The sequence below is a fragment of the Pinus tabuliformis genome, chromosome 7 (genome assembly GCF_031772625.1).
Source record: "Pinus tabuliformis cultivar Carrire ecotype Pingquan chromosome 7, CPIR1, whole genome shotgun sequence".
In the NCBI taxonomy this organism is placed as follows: Eukaryota; Viridiplantae; Streptophyta; class Pinopsida; order Pinales; family Pinaceae; genus Pinus; species Pinus tabuliformis.
The window spans coordinates 1978663268-1978684588 of record NC_142293.1 but is presented as its reverse complement, the minus strand read 5'-3'; the positions used below and the strand labels follow the sequence as shown (position 1 = coordinate 1978684588).

Here is a 21321-nt window from a genome sequence, read left to right as displayed (position 1 = left end):
TAACCGACAACAAATGGTAACCGTCCCAAGATAACCCTCAGTTGACAGATGCCGAGTCAGATAGGTGTATAGTGCAAGTCACCGATAACGGACCGACTGGGTGAGAACAGAGCAGGGTGGGCGAAGTGCGGGAGGGTATCGCCCGAGAAGAGGGAATGAGAGAGTGGTTACTTCACCAAACCAGGCCGATGCGCTAGCCACCATCGCCAAATCTCCAAAAACCTCATATATATATTTCACGTGGGGAAATTGAACTAATAACTTCACACCAAGGAGTCCCTTCTTAGAGCACCCGATCACCATCTATCCAAGGCCCTGTGAACATTAATTAATAATAATTATACTTATTAATAATTATAATTAAATTTAAATTATATTTATATTTATATCTATCATACTAGTAAACCTATGAAATATGTTTAAATAAATAGTCGGGGTCGGCCAAATCCATTCCAAAAAGTTTTAATAAGCTCGCAGAGTTACAAAGTCCAACTGCCGACTACCTGAATTATTCCAGGGGTTGATGATGATTATTTCATTATTATTTTCTATTTGACGCTAATTTTAAAGCAATGTATCATACATGAATATGTATATTAATTTCATAGCAATAAAGTTTGAATGAGGGTGGATATATAACATTATTTTAAACAAGGAAAAGATTAAAGTCTTATTACTGAGTAAATGGTAAAAATAAATATTAGCACAATTAAATATGTATTAAACAATATTAACACAATTAAATATGGATTAAACTTAACGGTGAAATATGTTATAATTTTAATTTTTAATACTATATCCTCTTTAACAATGAAAACTTTAAAGGTCCCATGTGATGGCAAGTGAGCGGGCAAGGTGTGTTTATATTCCTCCCTATAACTATTGCAAGAATTGCTGGCATGATCTGCACGTATGCCCATGAGCTTATATATATCGTTGGTCTCATTTGCACTGCTCATTACTATTAATATTTGCTTCTATGTGAAAATTGATCGAAAGCACGAGCGCGGCGCAGCGTCCTAGGGTTTCTGCAACCTCTGCAATGGCAGACCTTTTCAGACATCTGTAGACCTGCCCACAACGACAACAATACGTCCATTTGACTCCAACAGAGCAGTCTCGAACATCATGAATTCCCCCCAGGGGGAGGACACAATGCCTCCCCCCAATGAAAATGAAGAGCAGCAAAAGAATGGGGATGTCGACAAACCAGGGGATCAAAATGAGGATAGCACGGATCTAAACTCACAACAAACCAAAAAAGATGATACAGAACATCCCAAAGTCACCTCGACCACATGCAAGCCAGTGGCAACCGAACGTCCGAAGGTAGAACTCCCAAGTCACCGAATCAATGCTCAGATACAGTATATGAAAGACCATGCACTGATAGGCAAGTTCATAGGACTATGGCTGACTGAGAAAGCGTTGCGTGGCTGGATAGCAGCTAAATGGAACCCAAAAGGACACATCACCCTACAGCTGGGACCTAAAGGGTTCTTCACAACCATTTTTAACTGCTTAGAGGACCGGAACAGGGTTCTGGATGGAGGGCCGTATTTTTTCAATGCTGTCGGCCTGTATCTCAGGGGATGGGTAGAGCGTTTCAACCCTGATAAAGAGGACCTCAGCTGGGCTCCAGTCTGGATCCGTCTTTACTCGCTGCCCATGGAATACTGGGAAGAAGCTTCTCTTCAAGAAATTGGGAATGTACTGGGCGAATTCATCAAAACTGCAGAGGAAACAAAACTCCGAAGATACACCTCTTACGCACGAATCTGTGTCTACATGCACCTCAGCAAGGCACTTCCGGATGCGGTAAGTATATTCCATGATGATGTTGAATGGGTTCAGTTAATTGACTATGAACATGTACCGTTTAGATGCAGAAGATGTCATGCCTTGGGTCACTTATTTAGGGACTGTCCTTTAAATCAAAAACCCTCATCCCCATCTGCACCAGATAAGCCTGAGTCTGATGGCTTCACCAAAGTAGCCAGTCGTAGGAAAAATCACAAGAAACCGGCTTCAAATCCTAAGATGCCTCAAGCCAGCTCTTCCAAGCCTTCCACGAGCAACAACTTTGAAGCATTGGCCCGACAAAATGATCTTAACTCTGATAATCCCGCTTCCCCAGGGAGGGAGGCAAAGAAGGACAAGCAATCTGCTCATGAAGACCCCAAGACACTCCAAGAAGATCCCCTGCTCAAAGATCCTTTCCCCTCAGCTAAGCATAAAGTCCCAGCATGGAATATTCAAGGAATGGAGGTAGACAATATACAATCTGAGTCCAGAATAGCAACAGAAACAACTGATGAATTAAATGAATCTCAGCACATGGAAGAGGAACCAGAAAGTATAGATATTGGGGATCTAGACATTCCAGGCCTAGAGCAGGCATGTAAAACAAAAACTTATGACAAAATTCCAGAACGACAACTAGAGAATCTGGAGGTGATCCTCGCAAGGGCACAAAGACAAAAATCACTAGGTATTCAGACTGGCAGCCTTTGGGATGGAAAACCTATTACCAAAGATAACAAAAAACGTGGAAGGAAAACAGATCTCCAACGAACAATCCGAATTGGAGAAATGTTAGTGGAGTCAGGCAGGTACTCCAAGCTTACAAAGTACTATAACTCCCTCCACAACACTTCCCAATGAAGTTAATATCATGGAATATCAGAGGGCTCAATGGCCCAGGGAAAGGTAGATTACTCAAAAATATGATAATGCAAGAAAGACCACAAATCCTATTCCTGCAAGAAACCAAATGCAATTCAATCGCTTTGGAAAGAATTGCCGCAAAAGCCTGGCCAGGATGTCTCACAGCAGTAGTGGATGTCGCTGGGGCGTCTGGAGGCTTAGCAGTTATATGGGACGCTCGTACCATTATGCTCAATAACATCCATGCTAGCAAGAATTTCATTCAAGCAACGTTTCATATCACAGGGACCAATATACATGGGCATCTAACCAATGTGTATTTTCCCCAGGAGGCCATGCACAAGATAGAAATCCTGAACACCCTTTCAGCAATCAACACTGATAGGCTGCATCCTCTGTGGATTACTGGGGGCGATTTCAACATGATCACCAGGTTGGAAGAAAAAAGGGGAGGCAGGAACAGATGGGATAAGGAAGGGAATAACCTAAAAGATTTTATTCAGAACAACTGGCTTATTGACATGCCATTCAATAATGGACTTTTTACCTGGAATAACAAAAGAGCAGGGTTGCATCAGATTGCATCTCGTCTGGACAGATTTTTACTATCAGACAACGCAATACATATAGGAGGAGACTTTTCCGCTTCTATCTTGCCGCTCTCAGGGTCAGATCACTGGCCAATCTCTCTTCAATGGACTCGTCCTGGCAACACAATCCGAAGACCATTTCGCTTTGAGGCTTTCTGGATGTCTCATCCGGATTTCAACAACCTAATCAACACAGAATGGAACAATTTTTCTCCTCCAAATGGTACAAAAATGTTTCAATTTCAGCAGAAGCTTAAGCACCTCAAGGGCAAGATCAAACAATGGAACCATTCTTCTTTTGGCAATATTTTCCAGGCTCAGAGTACCCTCGATCAAGATATGAAATGACTGCAGCAGAGGATTATAATAGAAGGCCGTTCAGATGACCTGTCAGAACAGGAAAAGCATCTTGAGTCGCAGATCTTAGAGAGGGAAAAACAGGCAGAAACACTATGGAGGCAAAAATCGAGAATAAGATGGCTTAAGGATGGAGAAAAAAACACAAAATTTTTTCACAGAACCACCATCCAACGTAGAATGAATAACAACATCACTCATATTCAAAATGAGCAGGGGGTAAAGGTGGAAACTCATGAAGAAATTGAAAGCGAACTTCTAAACTATTTCAAGCAAGCTCATCATGAGCCACAAATAGACAGATCGCATGCCATAGAAAAAATTACAAGGAATATCCCTAAAGTTATTACAGAGGAGCATAACCAACTACTTCTCAGGCCTGTCGACTTATAGGAGGTGGAAACGATAGTTCGTCAACTGAAGGATGGGAAGGCGCCTAGCCCGGACGGATTCACCTCAAATTTTTTCCACAATTTTTGGGAGCTGATTAAAATGGAAGTCTGGCAGGTTGTTGAGGAATCAAGAACCTTGAGATGGATGTTTCCAGGAATGAATGCTACATTCATTGCCCTTATTCCCAAGGAAGCTCAACCCAGCACCCCTGACAAATATAGGCCTATTGCCCTGTGCAACATAATCTACAAGATTGTCTCCAAAATCATTGCCTCCAGACTCAAACTGCTACTCCCTCTCATCATTTCGCCTGAGCAATCTGGATATGTCGAAGGCAGGCAGATTACGGATGGCATCATCCTAACTCATGAAATTATCCACTCCCTGAAGCACTCCAAAAAGTCAGGTATGCTCCTTAAAATAGATCTTTCTAAAGCATTTGATAGCTTAAGCTGGCAATACATCAAAAATACTCTTATTGCTTTTGGTTTTGCCCCTCCCTGGGTAAGGTGGGTCATGAGTCTTATATCCTCCTTCTTTTCTGTACTGATCAATGGCATTCCCTCCTCCCCCTTTCATCCTTCTCAGGGAATTAGACAGGGAGACCCTCTCTCCCCCTTTCTTTTCGTTATTATGGCAGAAGGGTTGGGCCGCAGCATTAAAAAAGCTCAACAATCACAGCTCCTAAGAGGTTTGTCTTTTCATAACTCTTCCGCCTTTACTCACCAGCAATTTGTTGATGACAACATGCTTTTTGGTCATCCATCCGTCCAGGAAGCTCGCCAACTCAAAATGTTACTGACGGATTTCTCGAAAGCATTAGGTGCCTCTATCAACAAAGCCAAATCCCAAATCTTCTTTTTTCATACCCCTGTGACTACCCAAGCAGCCATAGCCCGCATTCTTGGATTTTCTATTGCTGTCCTCCCTTCCAAATATTTAGGAGCTCCCTTGAATGCCTCGGCCTTGAAGCACTCCTCCCTCTATCAAAAAATCCAAATCCCAAATCTTCTTTTTTCATACCCCTGTGACTACCCAAGCAGCCATAGCAACATATTATTGCCCATCCTAAAATCTTTGTCACTTTCATATAAGTGCCAACATCCGCCACTTCCAGGCTAGTGTCGAGTGAGTGCTCAACCACAAACCCTGTACCTAAAAAATCTTAAGACCAGGCTTGAGAGCTTCCTTGAAAGACTTAAACGTAGTAACATAAGTAGCCGCTCTCTTCGCTCCCCCTTTCAGCTCTACAATGAGGGATATTGAAGCCTCATGCCATAATTACTTAGAGATAATTCCTCTCTTAGTATCATGCTTTTGTGTAAATGTGTTAGAAAACTTGCATAGATGAATCTAGCTAGTAAAGGTTGAACACACAGCTTTGCAGAGCAAAAACACTAAAAGAAAATCGAAAGAACAAAAAGAATGATTCAATTAGAAAATAGGTTACAATTCTCATGATATAGCATTACTGGGTGAAGATCCCAAGGTAATGCACCATAGTGGTGATCAGTGAGAAGACTCAACACCTACAACAAGTTCCGGAGAGAACTAGCCAGTTGCAGAGTGAAAGGAGAAGCAAATCATTGAGTAAATCACGCAGAAGAACTAGCTAGTTGCGAAGTTAAAAAAGGAGCAAATCAGGGAGTAAATCATGAAGAAGAACTAGCCAGTTGCGGAGTTAAAGAAGGAACAAATCAGGGAGTAAATCATGCAGAAAGGATCTTGCATGTAGTCCCATGCTCTAACTAAGTGTCTGCATGTGCTAGTAATGAAGGTCCTAGGTGTGTAGTACCTCCAACACCCCCCCTGAACACCATTATGGGGAAAAATAGAAAATGGGCCCTGGAAACTAAGGCCAAAGGTCACCCAAAATACAGTGCAACTTGTACTAAAATTGAGAAAAGAGGGAAAACCACGTGGGACAACCCCCCCCCCCCCCTCAAAATACAATGTAATAAAAAAAAAAGAGGAAGAAAAGACAGTTGCTAAGCAATTGTGTCCTTCACTCCAAGACGATCGCACAGAGAGCGAAACTTCTGCTTAGTGAATGTCTTGGTGAAGATGTCTGCAGTCTGTTCTACTGAAGGACAAAATTGCAAATCAATGACTCGATCATGTACTAAGTCTCTGATGTAGTGCATATGGATCTCTATGTGCTTCGTCCGCTGCCGCTGTACTAGATCCCTGCAAAATTTGAGAGTGCTCTAGTTGTCACACCAGATGACAGTGGGTTGGTGGAACTAGATGCCCAACTCAGTGAGGAAGTGTTGTAGCCACACAACCTGAATGGTGATGTTGACTACTCCTCTGTACTCGGGCTCAGCTGAAGAGAGAGCAATAACAACCTACTTCTTGCTCGACAAACAGATAGGGCCAGACCCTAGACTGAGTGAATATCCGTAGGTGGACTTGCGATCAATGTTGTCGCCCACCCAATCAGAATCTGTGAAGCCAAGGAGATTCAATGCAGTGCCTGTTGCATAGTGAATCCCGAAGGTGATGGTGCCCTGCACATATTGGAGGATGCACTTGGCAGCATTCCAGTGTAGCTCATGCGGCTCCTGCATGTATCTGGAAATTGCCCCTACAGCATATGAGAGATTTGGTCTGGAGTGGGTGAGGTACAGTGAGCTCCCCACTAGTTGTCGGTAGAGAATACTGTCAACTAATGGAGTGTCACCTCCATCCTCAAGGCAGACCCTAGACAGAAAAGGAGTCGGTGCTGGCTTGCAGTTAGTCATGTGTAATCATTTGAGGAGATCCCGTGCATACTTAGCCTGAGACAGTTTGATACCTGTGACATCTTGGCTGATCTCAAGACCAAGAAAGAAGTGTAATGGACCCATGTCCGTCATCAAGAACCTATCGTGCAAGGCCCTCTTGACTGCAGCAATGGCTGAAGCCGAGCTGCTGATGATTAGGAGATCATCTACATACAGAACTAAGATAAGAAGAGAATCATGTGTCTTAAGCATGCAAACATTCGGATCAGACTTACATCTTTTGAAGTTTTGTGATAAGAGAAAAGAATCCATCTTCGCATACCAAGCTCTCGGGGCCTGCTTAAGGCTGTAGAGCGACTTCTTTAGTCTGCAGACCAAAGATGAATCCTAAATGAAACCATGTGGTTGTTCCATGTAGATCTCCTCAGATAGGTTTCCATGAAGAAAGGCATTTTTCACATCCATCTGATGTACTTCCCACCCCTGAGCAGCCGTAATGGCAAGTGCAAGGCGTATGGAATCCATCTTTGCTACTAGAGTAAAGGTCTCATCATAATCAATGCCATGCACTTGCTGGAAGCCTTTGGCTACAAGCCTAGCTTTCTGTCTGGTGATTTTCCCATCTGCAGCACTCTTGGTCCTGTAGACCCATTTACATCGGACAAGTTTCCTTCCTGAAGGAAGGGGGACCAGATCCCAGGTCTGGTTCTCGAGGAGGGAGTTATACTCCTCCATGGCGAACTCCCAAGAGGGATGCCTAGCAGCCTCAACATAAGACTGCAGATCAGAAGACTGAACCAAATGACAATGCCAGGATGGCGTTGGTTCAGTGGTAGTGAGGGCAAGAGGAGGCTCAATAAACTTTGAGCTAGTCCTCCACGGATCATAATTATCCCCCACAAGACCATTTCTAGCAGCTGGGTGGTCTTGTGCATATATCTCACGTAAGCTCCTTGTTCTCTGATTTATGACAGGGGAAGTTGATTCATTATTGGAAGCCCGATCTGGGCTTGGATGTGGATCATCATATGCATGCACTAGATTTGTATCTGAAGACTCTGTCTCTGCATCTGCATGCTCTACCTCGGCATCTGCATGCTCTGTATCTGCATCTGAGTGTACTGAGTCATCATCTCGGACATGAGGTAGATAAAAGGTGTCTGCATGTGGCGATTGAGGTGCATGCGAGAGACTTTCCTCAAATTTGACACTTTTCTCAATGATGAGCTTGTCCGTAGAGGAAATCAGGAGTCGGTATCCCTTCACACCATCAGGGTATCCAACAAAGATGCACTCAATGCTCTGTGGATCAAGAGCTTTCCTCTTTTCAGAGGGGATCCTGGCCCATGCTCGGGAGCCGAAAACACGGAAGTGGGTGACCTCCGGTTTAATGCCGCTCCAAGCCTCAAAGGGAGTCTGATCCTTGACAGACCTATGAGGAGATCTGTTCTGGATGTAATTAGCACAATTAAGTGCTTCAGCCCATAGCTTATGAGGCAGTGACTTAGCATGCAGCATGCAGGAAGCCATCTCTTTGAGAGATCAGTTCTTTCTCTTAACAACTCCGTTCTTCTGCGAAGTGTATGGAACTATGTACTACAACTATATGTCGGACTCAAGGCAAAGGTTCTAAAGTGCTGTGTTAACATATTCCCCCCCATTGTCTGTACGGAGGGCTTTCATCTTTCTCTCTGACTGTGTCTCAGCTAGTGCTTTGAAATCTTCAAAGTGCGCAAAAACTTCAGATTTGTTCCTGAGAAGATACACCCAAGTATACCGTGAAAAATCATCAATAAATGTAAGCACATACCTTGCTTTGTTGATGGAAGGATGAGGAAAAGGCCCCGTGAGATCACTATGGATCAAATCTAGAGGAGAGGATGCTCTATGAGTCTTGCCAGTGTCAAACTTTTCTCTAGGATGTTTGCCAAGGACACACCCTTCACAAACTCCTTTGGAGAAACTGATATTTGGCAAGCCTTCCACCATCTCATGCTTGCTTAGCTGCTGCATATCCCTGTAATCTAAGTGACCAAACCTCTCGTGCCAAAGCCTACTATTATCAGCAACATGTGTAAGCAATAAGGAGGATTCAGATTCAATAAATTCAAAAAATGTATACAGTCTAGTTCCATTGTTTACCTCGTCGGTTGCAATTTTGGAGCTGCTATGTCGATCATATATGTTCACTACATCTCGAGTGAATTCCACTCTCTTTCCGGTGCTGGAATGAGTGATTTGATAAACTGAAAGCAGGTTTACCGAAAGTTTTGGAACATGAAGCACATCTTCAAAGCTTCCGTGTAAAAGTTCCACTCTACCTTTTCCGGTGACCTCAATAGGTGAGTCATCTACCATGAGGATGGGAGGTTCTTTGCATGCATCCAAAGAGGAATAGACTTCCTTTGCAGCAGCCATATGATGTGATGCACCAGAATCTATAATCCATGCATCAAGGAAAGAATTAATTGCAACTAAAGCATGAAAATTGTTACCTTTCCCGTGTGGCGGATCCTCAGTTTTCTTCTTGGCGCCTTGAGGGATGTGGTCCCCAAGGTTGTGCTTCTGAAGGAATTTTGCCATTTGGTCAATTTGTTTCTTCATGCAGGAGGATTCCGGATGGAATCCTCGGTGACAGTAAGTGCATTTGTCTCCTTTCTTCCTTTTCTCATTTCTGGAGCCGGAGGAGTCATTGAAGGGCTTGGTGTACCCTTCCTTCTTTGGATGGGATGCGCTTTTCCCTTGTCTTTTTGCTGCTGATTTTTCTGATTTGAATCAGATTTGTGATTTTTATTGTGGCTGTCATCATGCACAGCGAGTGCATGCGCTTTTGGAGGTTTGATTTTCCCCATGCCAAGGAATTTATCTTGCTCAAAAGTAAGGGACTCCATGAACTCTTTGAGAGAAGGCATAGTGTAGGATTTACCTGTTGCGAGCCTAATTGAATGAAATGTAGACACAAAGACGGAGTATTTTGGTCTGAACTTTGACATAATAAAGAGAACTTGGCGACTCTCCTCCTTGGATTTGTCAATTCCACAACCCTTGAGTTGCAACAATAGATCATTATATTTGGTGAAGAAGTCTTGAATTCTGTCATAGTTCTGTGGATCCAATGACAGCAACTCCACTTCAAGTAGATATTCTTTCATCTCATCCTGTTTCCCGTAGAGTTCTTCAACCTTTTTCCAAATCTCATTGGGAGTATTGCAGGCAAATAGATGAAACTGCAATTCTGGGGAAATGCACATGCATATGGATCCGTAGGTCTCATCCATGCGGTTGAGGTATTTGGATTTCTCTATGGCTGAAGTGGGTTCCACTTCTGCAGCCATGGTAATCCTGTACAACCCTTTCTGACGAAGGTATCGAGCCATTTGGTCCTTCCATTCGTGATAGTTGTACGGTGTTAGGATCGATGCTTTGGCAAACTCCATTTTTCTGTCGATCTTCAATCTCTAAGCAGTAATACCTGCAAAATAAAGCACTGGTGTGCCTTTTATCTAGCAACCTGTGGGTTCTGATACCATGTAAATGTGTTAGAAAACCTGCACAGATGAATCTAGCTAGTAAAGGTTGAACACACAGCTTTGCAGAGCAAAGTACACTAAAAGAAAATTGAAAGAACAAAAAAAATTATTCAATTAAAAAAATGTTACAATGCTCATGATATAGCATTACTGGATGAAGATCCCAAGGTAATGCACCATAGTGGTGATCAATGAGAGGACTCAACACCTACAACAAGTTCCGAAGAGAATTACCCAGTGGTAGAGTGAAAGGAGAAGCAAATCATGGAGTAAATCATGCAGAAGAATTAGTCAGTTGTGGAGTTAAAGAAGGAGCAAATCAGAAAGTAAATCATAAAGAAGAACTAACTACTTGCAGAGTTAAAGAAGGAGCAAATCAGAGAATAAATCATACAAAAAAGATCTTGCATGTAGTCCCATGCTCTAACTAAGTGTAGTACCGGTAATGAAGGTCCTAAGTGTGTAGTACCTCCAACACTTTGTACAAAAGCCTTAAAAGCGCAGCAGGAATTCCTATGTGGTCCTAGAGTTTGGTACCAAGCTTTGCTACCGAGTGACAGATGCATGCCTATCGTCTTCATCATCATGGTGAATTTTTTTTACAAACATATTGCAAACGTCCACATATCGTTCAGACATTAGCAACCAAAGAACCCTGGATGCCTCATAGGTTTGTGTCTTCAAACAACCCATCAGGGTATGCCTCAGCCGCTTCCTGCAGAGCCGCCACAGCAGATGATGGGAATCTCAAAACCGTCTTGAATTCGTGAGCGCCTTGGTAAGACGCCAGAGTGCTCTTATGATATGTTCGAATCTCACGGAGGGCAACAGAATCCCACCTAAATCTGTGGGGTTTTTTCACTCCGCTAGTCGCAGCTTCCCGCAGAAGCTTTTCTGTACGCTCAAATCCAAGTTTCCAATCATTGCAGGCGGTGTTCGAACTGTCATTGTTAAAACCTCGTCCTTCTACTCGCATTAACGTTTTTACTCTATACAGAGATTTGGACAAGCCCTATTTTCGAACAACGTATTCAACCTAGTCGCACTTCAATGGCATTTAAAACTTCATTTTAAAAATAAATGCTTTCTAAATATGAGTTGTCATGCGTGTCCTTTCATTTCCTAATTTTAATCATGGTTATTTGAGTTGTGGGCATGTTTCTAGACAAACGTTTATTGTATCACGTTGTTAAATGGAAAATTAAAAAATTATAAACAATTAATTTTTTAAACTTATATAAAATAATAAATTTGATTTTGGAATAACAAAATGGTTTTCGTTTATAACAAAATTATCATTTTATTTTAATTTTTAAGGGAGGTTTTCTTTTTTATAATAAAAATATCTTTTAGGTTAATTTTTAAGGGAGAAGTTTCAAAAAATTCAAATTTTGAAAATTTATTATTAGTTATTAACCAACCATTTAAAGTTGTATATTGCTTTCTACGTTTTAGATTTAAGTAGTTTAATTTAAGTTTCTTAATTTAGGATGATTTTTTAGTTTAATTTAGGATGATATAGTTTTGAATGATGAGGTTCAAACCAGAAGTGCTTGGGTTATATTGGTTTTAAGAATAAATGTTGAAAAAAACTTAATTTATTTAGAGGTTGAATGATTAAATTAATAAGATTTAAAAATGAAATAATAAATTTAATGTATGAAAGTATATTTTACTTTTTGTTTGTTGACTAGGTTATGTGAGTCTTAAGATGATTGGCATGCTTAATCTATGGTCTGAGTAGCCAAAACCTAGGGGCATCTAAGCCACCAAAATCACTTGGGGGTATTACTGGCCCTTAGCATGGTTGTATTTTTGCCCATGAAATTTCAAATCGGTGACTTTTACACCATAAAGTGCCTTCACAAAACACCCTATCACCATCAGCTCCATGCCCCGTGGGTGAAAGAAAATTTCACCTTAAAAATATTTTGTGTTGCAACTTTTATCTCTAGATATTAAGAATATGAAAATAGTTTTTGCTCAACTCTCCTTTGCTCATGTCTATAACGTAAAAACAGAGGTAGATGGACTTTTTTTTTTTTTTTTTTTTTTTAACCACATGGTGAATCGGTAACTATCAAGTTTAATCCACGGGAGACCCAGGATCAAACCTCATTGCTGCCACTATAACACCAAGAGCATAACCAACCACTTGCTCATGTCTATAACGTAAAAACAGAGGTAGATGGACTTTTTTTTTTATTTTTTATTTTTTTTTTAACCACATGGTGGATCGGTAACTATCAAGTTTAATCCACGGGAGACCCAGGATGAAACCTCATTGCTGCCACTATAACACCAAGAGCATAACCAACCACCTGCAAGTCAGGTATACTAAGATCCTATGGTTTTAGCAAGAGCACACCCACGGTAGGGGGGTCCGCCCCTCTAGCCGCCACCACAGCAGGTCACTGTACTCAATGAGATTTGAACTTCAGACCTCCCGGGCTTCGCCCATGTGTCTTACCGTTAAACCACACATCACTGTACATATGGACTTACTAAAGAAGAATTGGAGTTGTATAGGGAATTCATGAAATCATTGAGCCCTCTCAAGGACAATCTCTTTTTATCTTCATGAACATCAACCTTCATTTTTTTGGCTAAGTTATGTAAGTACTAAGCTGATTGACATGCCTAACCAGTGACTTGAGTAGTTACGACCTAGGGGCATCTACGCTGTTAAAATCACCTAGGGATTGCACCTAGCCTACGCCATACTAGCCCTTAGCATGGTTGGATTTTTGCCCACAAAGTTTTGAACCAGTAACCTTTACACCACATAGTGCCTTAATAGAACACCCTGCCACCATCTGCTCTATGCGCCATGGGCCTCAATCTTCTTATCTTTATGAATACCTGTTTTATTTTTTTTACTTATCTATGAAATTATGGATTAATAATTTGAACCGTAGCAATTTTTTAAACATTTTTTTCGAGAATTATATGTTTACATCTAAAGAATTTTAAGGTTGAGTTTTTTTTTCTAAAAAGACTATTATATAATAATAATAATAGATACCAAAGTAGACAAACTTTCTAAAGAAGTACTAGAACTATATAGCGAATTTGGGAAATTCTTAAGCTTTCTTCTTATTTTTATGAACCTCAATGCTATTATATCAATATCGTTAAATTTCTTCATGTATAGCCTTTTGAGGTAGTATTGAATACCCTCAACATGTTACTTGTGGGAATTGAACCCAAATGGGGAGGATAACAATCATTCTTCCTCATCACTTGAGCTACACCCAATTAATCTCTCTATATGTTCAAAACTCTTTCTAAATTTGGTAAGAGTTTTGTTAAAAATTATAGTTTAATGTAATTGATAAAAAGTTAGACCATAAAATTTTGCCCTTATAGGTTTACGCCCATTTTAAGATAGCTATTAGAATTTTGCCCATTTTAAGATAGCTATTAGAATTTTGAAAAGAAAAGAAAAAAAAAAATGAAGTCTTAACTTTGCTTTTTCCAAAAAAACTCATGAAAGATGTTGACATTGTCTAACATTTAACTCGTATGTACATGAGTGTTAACCAACATTAAATTGTATAGCATTTGAGCTAACTAACATTAAATTAATGGTTTGACTCTTTAAACAATCATTTGTGAGTTTGTTATAATGCTATTTTTAAGTTAACCCATTATTTTTAGTGCAGTTTAAATGTTTTATGTTTTGTTTTTTCTTATAAATTAGTAGTTTGACTCTTTCAACAATCATTTGTGAGTTGGTTATAATACTATTTTTAAGTGAACCTATTATTTTTAGTGCAGTTTAAATGTTCTATGTTTTTTCTTATTATAGGCATATATTCAGATGAGTTTTGGTTGAAATTTAGACAAAAATTATTGGAATTAAATAAAGTTTCAAAGTTTTTCAAGGCTATAAAACCATTTACACATACAAAAATGAATTTGAAATAACTAGAAAAGTAGTGATCCTACCAAAAATTCTATTGTCTTAAAAAAAACAAAAACATAAAAAAATTAAACTGGGCAATTAATTTAAATAAATCTATACTATAATCAAGTAAATCTACACTATAATGGAAATATAGTTAATATCATAACAAATAAACACTATTTCCCACCACAACTTTAATCCAATTGTTATAGAAATTTTAAACATAAACAAAATTTTGGCATTTTGTAGATTCTATACATAATATAACACTATCCTTGGGAAAATTTAAATCAATTAAAATAATTAGAAATTTAAATGAATTAAAATTGAGTAACATTTTTATAATTTATTTGTTTATAATTTTATCGGGGGAGGCAAGTCTCCACGAGGCTAATGGAGTCTTTAGTTTTGGAGAAGAAGTTAAAGGATAGTATGCATCACAATTAGGAGTTGTTTTCAACAATTTAGCAGAGGCATATGTTTTTTTGTAAAGCATTATCTTAGTTCATACATGTCCAAAAAATGAATTGCAAGATTGAAAAGTTTGACTTGAAATATCATACAAACAAAATGACGGACTCTTAGTCAATCTGGCTACCCAACTAGAAAAAATGTTTGTTTTTAATTTATGAGCAACTTGTTAACCAACCAATTCCCTAATTCTAAGGGTTCCAATATTTTTTTATCTACTAAATCTATGTATGCATCTCTATAATTATGAGGTCCCAATCTTTCCCAATCATTTTGTATGTGGTAAATCCCTATTACTACACCTCTAATTCTTTTGTATGGTAAACATGTGGATGAATGAGTACTTTGGGTGGTTCTGTAATTGTAAATCATGAATAACAATAACAAGTTGTTGCACCTCCATAATTGAGGCAGTCCCATTCTTTTTATATCTAGTAAATTTTATATAAATAGGTATTTTAAGTAGTTTTGAAATTGTAAATCACAAATAACAAGTTATTACAACTTTTTTTTTTTTTTTTCCGAAGGTGGTAAAACCTATCAACTCAGGTGTCAAACCAACAGTGAGGACAGCCATCTCTGGCTGCTATCCGCGAATGCTGGGTTTGACTCATCACTGTTAAATAGGGAAACCACGCCACCTGGCTTGACTCATCACTGTTAAATAGGGAAACCACGCCACCTGGCATAACCCTGCTGGTGGTCCGTAATCGGGAGCAGGCTCTCACTCCTGCCAGATGCCTCTGGGTCTTGGGCCGTTAACCTGTTTCCTTACGTCCGAGGAAGACGAGCTCTTAGCCAAGCAGAAGCAGAACATGTTATTACAACTTCTTTTTTTTTTTTTTTTTTCAAAAGGTGGAAAAACCTATCAAACTCAGTTTGTCAAACCAACAGTGAGGACAGCCATCTCTGGCTGCTATCCGCAAATGTAACTCACAATTTTATATAAATAAAATTCACTAATTGACAACTTATTGACATTACAAGAATTATTTATTTATGTAACTCACAATTTTATATAAATAAAATTCACTAATTTCTATTAAAAAATATAGATATATATATTTTTCCTCACTTTTAAATTAATTAAACCTCTTAAAATAATTAATTAAAAATTATAACAAAACTGATCAAAACTAATCAACATTTTTTTAGTTTATTTGTCCAATAAAACACCACTATAATAATATTTTCCGAATAAAATGGAATTCTACCGATCTAATTAAAAATAGTCATCATAAAATATACCTAGCTTATTTTAATTACACACGTAGATAGCAGTAGTGAAGAAGAATATTTGAAGTGTAACGAAATCGGAAGAGTAGAAGCATTCGATTCCGTATGTAATTTGATTGGAATATAAATAAAAAATTTATCTGATTCTGTGTGTAATTTGAGCGGAATAAATAAAATCAGTGTGGAAAACTATAAAATTCAACACAAAACCAGGTTGGGAAATTATAAAATTCAACTGTATACGAATACACGTCATCTACAGACAGACGCCACAGAATGTCTCGAACCCAAACAGTCAATCTCACTATTTATAGAATACCCGTCTATCTATTGGTTGGAGGCGAGCAGATTAAGTCAATGTAGAGAAATCCAGAACACCAGTGGCTCAGCAAACCAGGGAACCTCCTCCTCCCTCCAATTTTCGCGCTTCGACATATCCTGCGGTGGCAGCTTCTCTTCGGAGTCGAGGAAGAGCGGCCTATATTTGGCTCTGTTACAGATGGCTTCACTGCTGAGACGCAGAAAGGCATCAGAGCCAGACCATTCGGGAAATACTAGCAGTACAGAGCATCATGCCCAGGAGGAGGAGAAGGGAAAGGAGAAAATTGAAGCAAAAGGCAAAGACAAAGTCAAGGAAACTGGGAAGGAGAAGAAGAGGAATGGCAGCAGATGGTGGTGTCTGGACAATTGCTGTTGGTTCATAGGTTGGATAGTTTCAATCTGGTGGCTCTTGACAGTTCTTTATAATGCTCTTCCACAGTTTGTGACGGACGCCATCACTGGCCCTCTGCCAGACCCTCCCGGCCTCAAGTTAAAGAAGGAAGGCCTGACGGTGCACCATCCTGTTGTTTTCGTGCCCGGGATCGTCACCGGAGGACTCGAACTCTGGGAGGGACGCCCTTGTGCTGATGGCCTCTTCAGGAAGCGCCTCTGGGGTGGGACCTTCGGCGAAGTCTACAAGAGGTCTGTATGCATCTTGCTATAAGCTAAATATATTTCGAATAACCAATGAGATAGGTACTGCAGGAAATTTCATGGAATCTGGTTTTTGGTTTGATCTTTTCCCTTTTTGGCAAGGAACTTCTATATGGTCTTCAATGCCGCAGCGAACTCTGTTCATCACATTAACCTAACACCATATTTTTGAGGGCTTTGAAGCCGGATTTGAGCACTGAAAGTGTTTTTGAACCAACTACTTGACCACAACCAACTTGGCTAATTCCATCTAATAATTGGCCTCAACCCACTTGGCCAATGCCATCTAACAATCGGATTCAACCCACTTGGCGAATCCCATCTAAAATTCGGCTTTAGCCCAGTTGGCGAGGTCCGCCTAACAGTTGGCCTCAACCCACTTGGCCAATTCCATCTAATAATTGGCTTCACACACCTGGCGAATCCAATCTCAGACACAAAAAATTTCCAATTACAGGACTCTGTATTTTGCTTTTGAATAATATGTCTCATCTTAACAGAAATATATTTACAAAAGACAATAAATAATGGAAGGGTATATACAACAATGAATGATATCATCTTCCTCAGCACTATGAGGGCAGAAATCAAATCAGAATAAGCTGAAAGCATCCAGTTTCAAAAGACAAAATAAAAATGGAAGGGTATATACAACAATTATCATCTTCCTCAGCCCTATGAGGGCAGAAATAAAATCAGAAGAAGCTAAAGCATCCAATACTTTAGCATGTTTGATCAGAAGATATGCTTTATGTAACAATTGCAGACATGCTTGTTTCTGCCAAACATGACCAAAATATTGAAATGAATGCACCTCATTGGAAAAAATATGCTTGCATCTAAACCTCCAAATAGTGAACAAAACAGTGTTTCGAAGCCAATGCCAGAATCCTGAGAAAGCATAAAGCACTAGGTAGCGAGAGTCTCGAAAAAGTGCTGCTCACCAACGTAGCTTCCCTTGAAACAGGACTCTTTTTGATTCGGCAAGCACTCTTGTGTTGAAACTTGACTTTGCTCTCCGAGCCGGTGAGCTAGGTCAAAACTCCATCAAGACTTCTTGTCAAAGTCTGCGAAATTCGGTTTGGTCCATATGTTTGACTAGTTTTGCCAATTTTGTTTTTGAGATTTTTTTAAGTGTATGCTGGTTACTTTTGAATAAGCTAAACTTTTTTGAAGAATCATCTAAGCTGCTTGGAAAGAAGGTTTCTGTCATGACTTGACATATGTGGGCATTTGCTGATGAGAAGTGTAAGCACTGTTGAACTGTTGAAGGAGAAATGTGCAACCTGAGTTATTTGAAGACGCTCAAATCTAGAAGAATATGGGAAATACAATGTTTTTGTCAAAGAAGAAATGTGAAACTCAAGTTAGCCAGAGATGCTCAACCATAGAAGAATATGGGAAACGTAATGTTTTCAAAAGACATGTTTTTCTAATGCACTCTGAAGGAAATAGAAGAAATTTGTGAGGGAAGTGTGTCCACTATTTGCCCATTGTTAGAAAGAACAATGTCTAGAGGAGATAAGAACATTTGCATTGGTCTGTGAGCTGACCCTTGCAAAAGGAGAAAAACACGGAAATCAGTTCTAAGCAAGCAAAATAAATTTCTACTTTCATACTTGTAGATGGATCGGACAGTAGAAGCCCTTGTAGAATTTCAAAAAAAGAGGACTCAACAGTTCAAGGACATTAACTATGTTGTTTTACCCTAATTCTCCTCATGGTTTGCTGCAAACATACCCTCCCCGTGTGAGTGATGCTAAGTGAGAATGCCACCGTTCACCCATACAAAAAACCCCCTAATGCATAGAGATAGGAGCTGAGAAATAGCAGATCCAGCACATCGTTAGTGTTAGTAATTGAAGAAATTGACCTGTAAGTGATTCAAGAAATCCTATCTGCAAGAAAGGCAGTGGTATTTTTATCATTGTGAAATATTTATTCTTCTCATCCAGTGTTGATGCCCAGAATAATGGCCAGAAGAACCATAACCAGCAAAGCATGTACATAGATATCTACAGCGCATCTTCAATAGTTTCACCAATGTTTACAGAGGTATTTCTTAAAATGAATATAGAGCCCTTAACTTGGCTGGGCTCTGGTTATCACTGTGCCTTCAAAGAGCTTCCCATGACTAAAGCTTCTAGGATCCATGATCCAAGCTCTTGCCTGTTTGTCTAAGTCAAAGAGATTAGACTGGAGTTCTTGGAAGATTTCATGACCTTCTTGCACTCCATCTTTGACCTTTCTCATTGGAGAGCTTCTCCTTCAAGTGAAAGGCTTGTCAGGTTCGAAGTTGTATGTATGCCATTCCCTGCCAATAGATTCACCACTCCAGCATTGTTATTGAATGTTGCAAGCTAGGCATCCATCTCTCATATATTGTTGGGATAATTTATGTCCTTAACCTTTTTATGTCCCGAATATTTCGTCTTCTCTTGGTTCATTGCGAATTAATGGGGTGAGCTGGTTCACTACCCAATTTAGTTGGTAAAATGTCCACTTAGAAAGAGTTAGTGAAATACCTACTACTTGAAGTTGATCATCCTCCCATCCCTACTGCAATCTTCTTTTTCCACCTTTGGCAGAGAGGGACCATGTTGTAGGTAGAGTGCTGAATATCAGGGAAAATCTCATTCTCCTGCCCCCTCGGATAGTAAGTTTGTTCTCACATACAAAAAGTGGCTCCTTGGACTTGTTTGGAGCTATCTATCATGACAAGCAGTAACCTTGCTAACTCATCCTGATTGTTGAATCAATGTTCAATTAAAACAAAGGTATTATAAATGAAACGCAAACATTTTTAAATTTCAACAATAAACAAATATCATAGATGTAGATGTATTAATTTGTCTTTAATTGAAGTTCTGTCTGAAGTTTTTTCTTAGGCATAGAATCTTGGATTCCCATGATTTATTCAGAATTGTGATAAAACTAAAGAGGTTATATTTATATTTTACCAATGTATATGAGCACACAAACAGAGTGGATATAGTGAAACAAGTGTTTTCTCCAATGAAACAAAAGGGGCCACAAGTGAAGATCATGATAACAATTTTGAATGCTTTTTTTCTATAGTGGTTGAATTTCCAAAACAGTAAGGGAATCAAAGAAGGTTTAACTTAGCATGGATTGTTGTCCAAGTGATTCAAGAATGCAGGAACTGCTCTGAATCTGGAGTTTGGGAATTCGAGGATAGTACCCATATGAGGGTGATGAGACAGCTTGATGGAGTGCCTGCATGATTTCGAATTGTGGAGGACTGAATTTACTTTAGAATTATTTTTCATTTTACATTTTTGTTGCCACTCTGTATTGTAGTGTTAAGAGGGGTTTGCTGGAATATTGAGGGACTGTTGCAGCCTTAAGAGGGGGTGTTGTAGTAGTTAAGTATACTGCTTCAATAGCATATACAATCTAATGTAAAAGTCACGTTAACACAAGTGACTAAGAAAAAGATAGAGATAAGTTAATCAAATACTAGTAAATGAGGCTGTATGTATAATGCTTCAATAGTATATACAATCTAATGTAAAAGTCACGTTAATACAAGTGACTAAGAAAAAGATAGAGATAAGTTAATCAACTACTAGTCAATGAGGCTGTATGGACAACACAACTATCTAGCAAATGAAACAAAAGGGTATAAACACAATCGTATCAAATGAATTTATTGTAATAAGTGAATACATAGATATTTGAAAAATATGGCTTAGATTTGCAAAAAAAAAAATATTTTCAAATAGTAGAGAAAAAAGTGGAAGGCTATGTAGTATAGACAATGGCCACTATAATCTCTTTCGTAATGCTACTAAAATTGAGATACAGCCAGATTAAGTGATGGTATCTTAAGATTGGGCATATTTAATCAATAGCACCCTTGGCTAGGCGCTGATGGCATACATTATCCTTTCACATTGTACAAAAGTAGACAATGAGCTAACCTCGTGGTTACAAACAAAGTTATAGATTATCTTCCATGGAATGAATAAATCTGAAATCCGTAATCATTGCCATGTCTTAAAGAAGGCGACACCAATTAGAGAATGACAATCTCCAAATAATGTATCACACTAATGAACCTTACCCTGATGTAGAATTGAATACTATGCCTTGAAATATTTCCTACAGTGCTTGGAAAACTAGCACTCCCAAAGGATGTGCTTCATAGTCTTTGAGTGATGATAGACATAACACATACCATCAAAAAGCTCACTCCTGGTCAATCAAGCCTTGGATGGGATCCTTGGGTACATCACTAACCAAGAAAAAACCGTTAAGCTTATTAGAAAACCAAACATACGAAACATTGTGAAGTATGCACGTCCATCTTGTTGAATTTTATGGAGTCCTCTATACAGATGATTACTTCTAATGATTTTGACTTTTCCACATTCTTATTTATTACTCATTATTCCATCATTAAGAAATTATACAGAAGACATCAACAATATATGATATTAGGA

General features: G+C 39.2%; 2 protein-coding genes across 2 annotated transcripts; one reads left to right on the top strand and one right to left on the bottom strand.

Moving 5' to 3' along the window:
• Nucleotides 1–2732: 2732 nt before the first annotated feature.
• On the top strand, nt 2733–3605 carry LOC149256404 (uncharacterized). The gene has a single exon (XM_089455356.1). The coding sequence runs from the start codon at nt 2733–2735 to the stop codon at nt 3603–3605; it is 873 nt and encodes a 290-aa protein (XP_089311482.1).
• Nucleotides 3606–10835: 7230 nt separating this feature from the next.
• LOC149256403 (histone H3.2-like) lies at nt 10836–11276 on the bottom strand. Its single transcript, XM_089457417.1, has one exon. The coding sequence runs from the start codon at nt 11237–11239 to the stop codon at nt 10928–10930; it is 312 nt and encodes a 103-aa protein (XP_089313543.1). The 5' UTR covers nt 11240–11276; the 3' UTR covers nt 10836–10927.
• Between the last annotated feature and the right edge of the window lie 10045 nt (nt 11277–21321).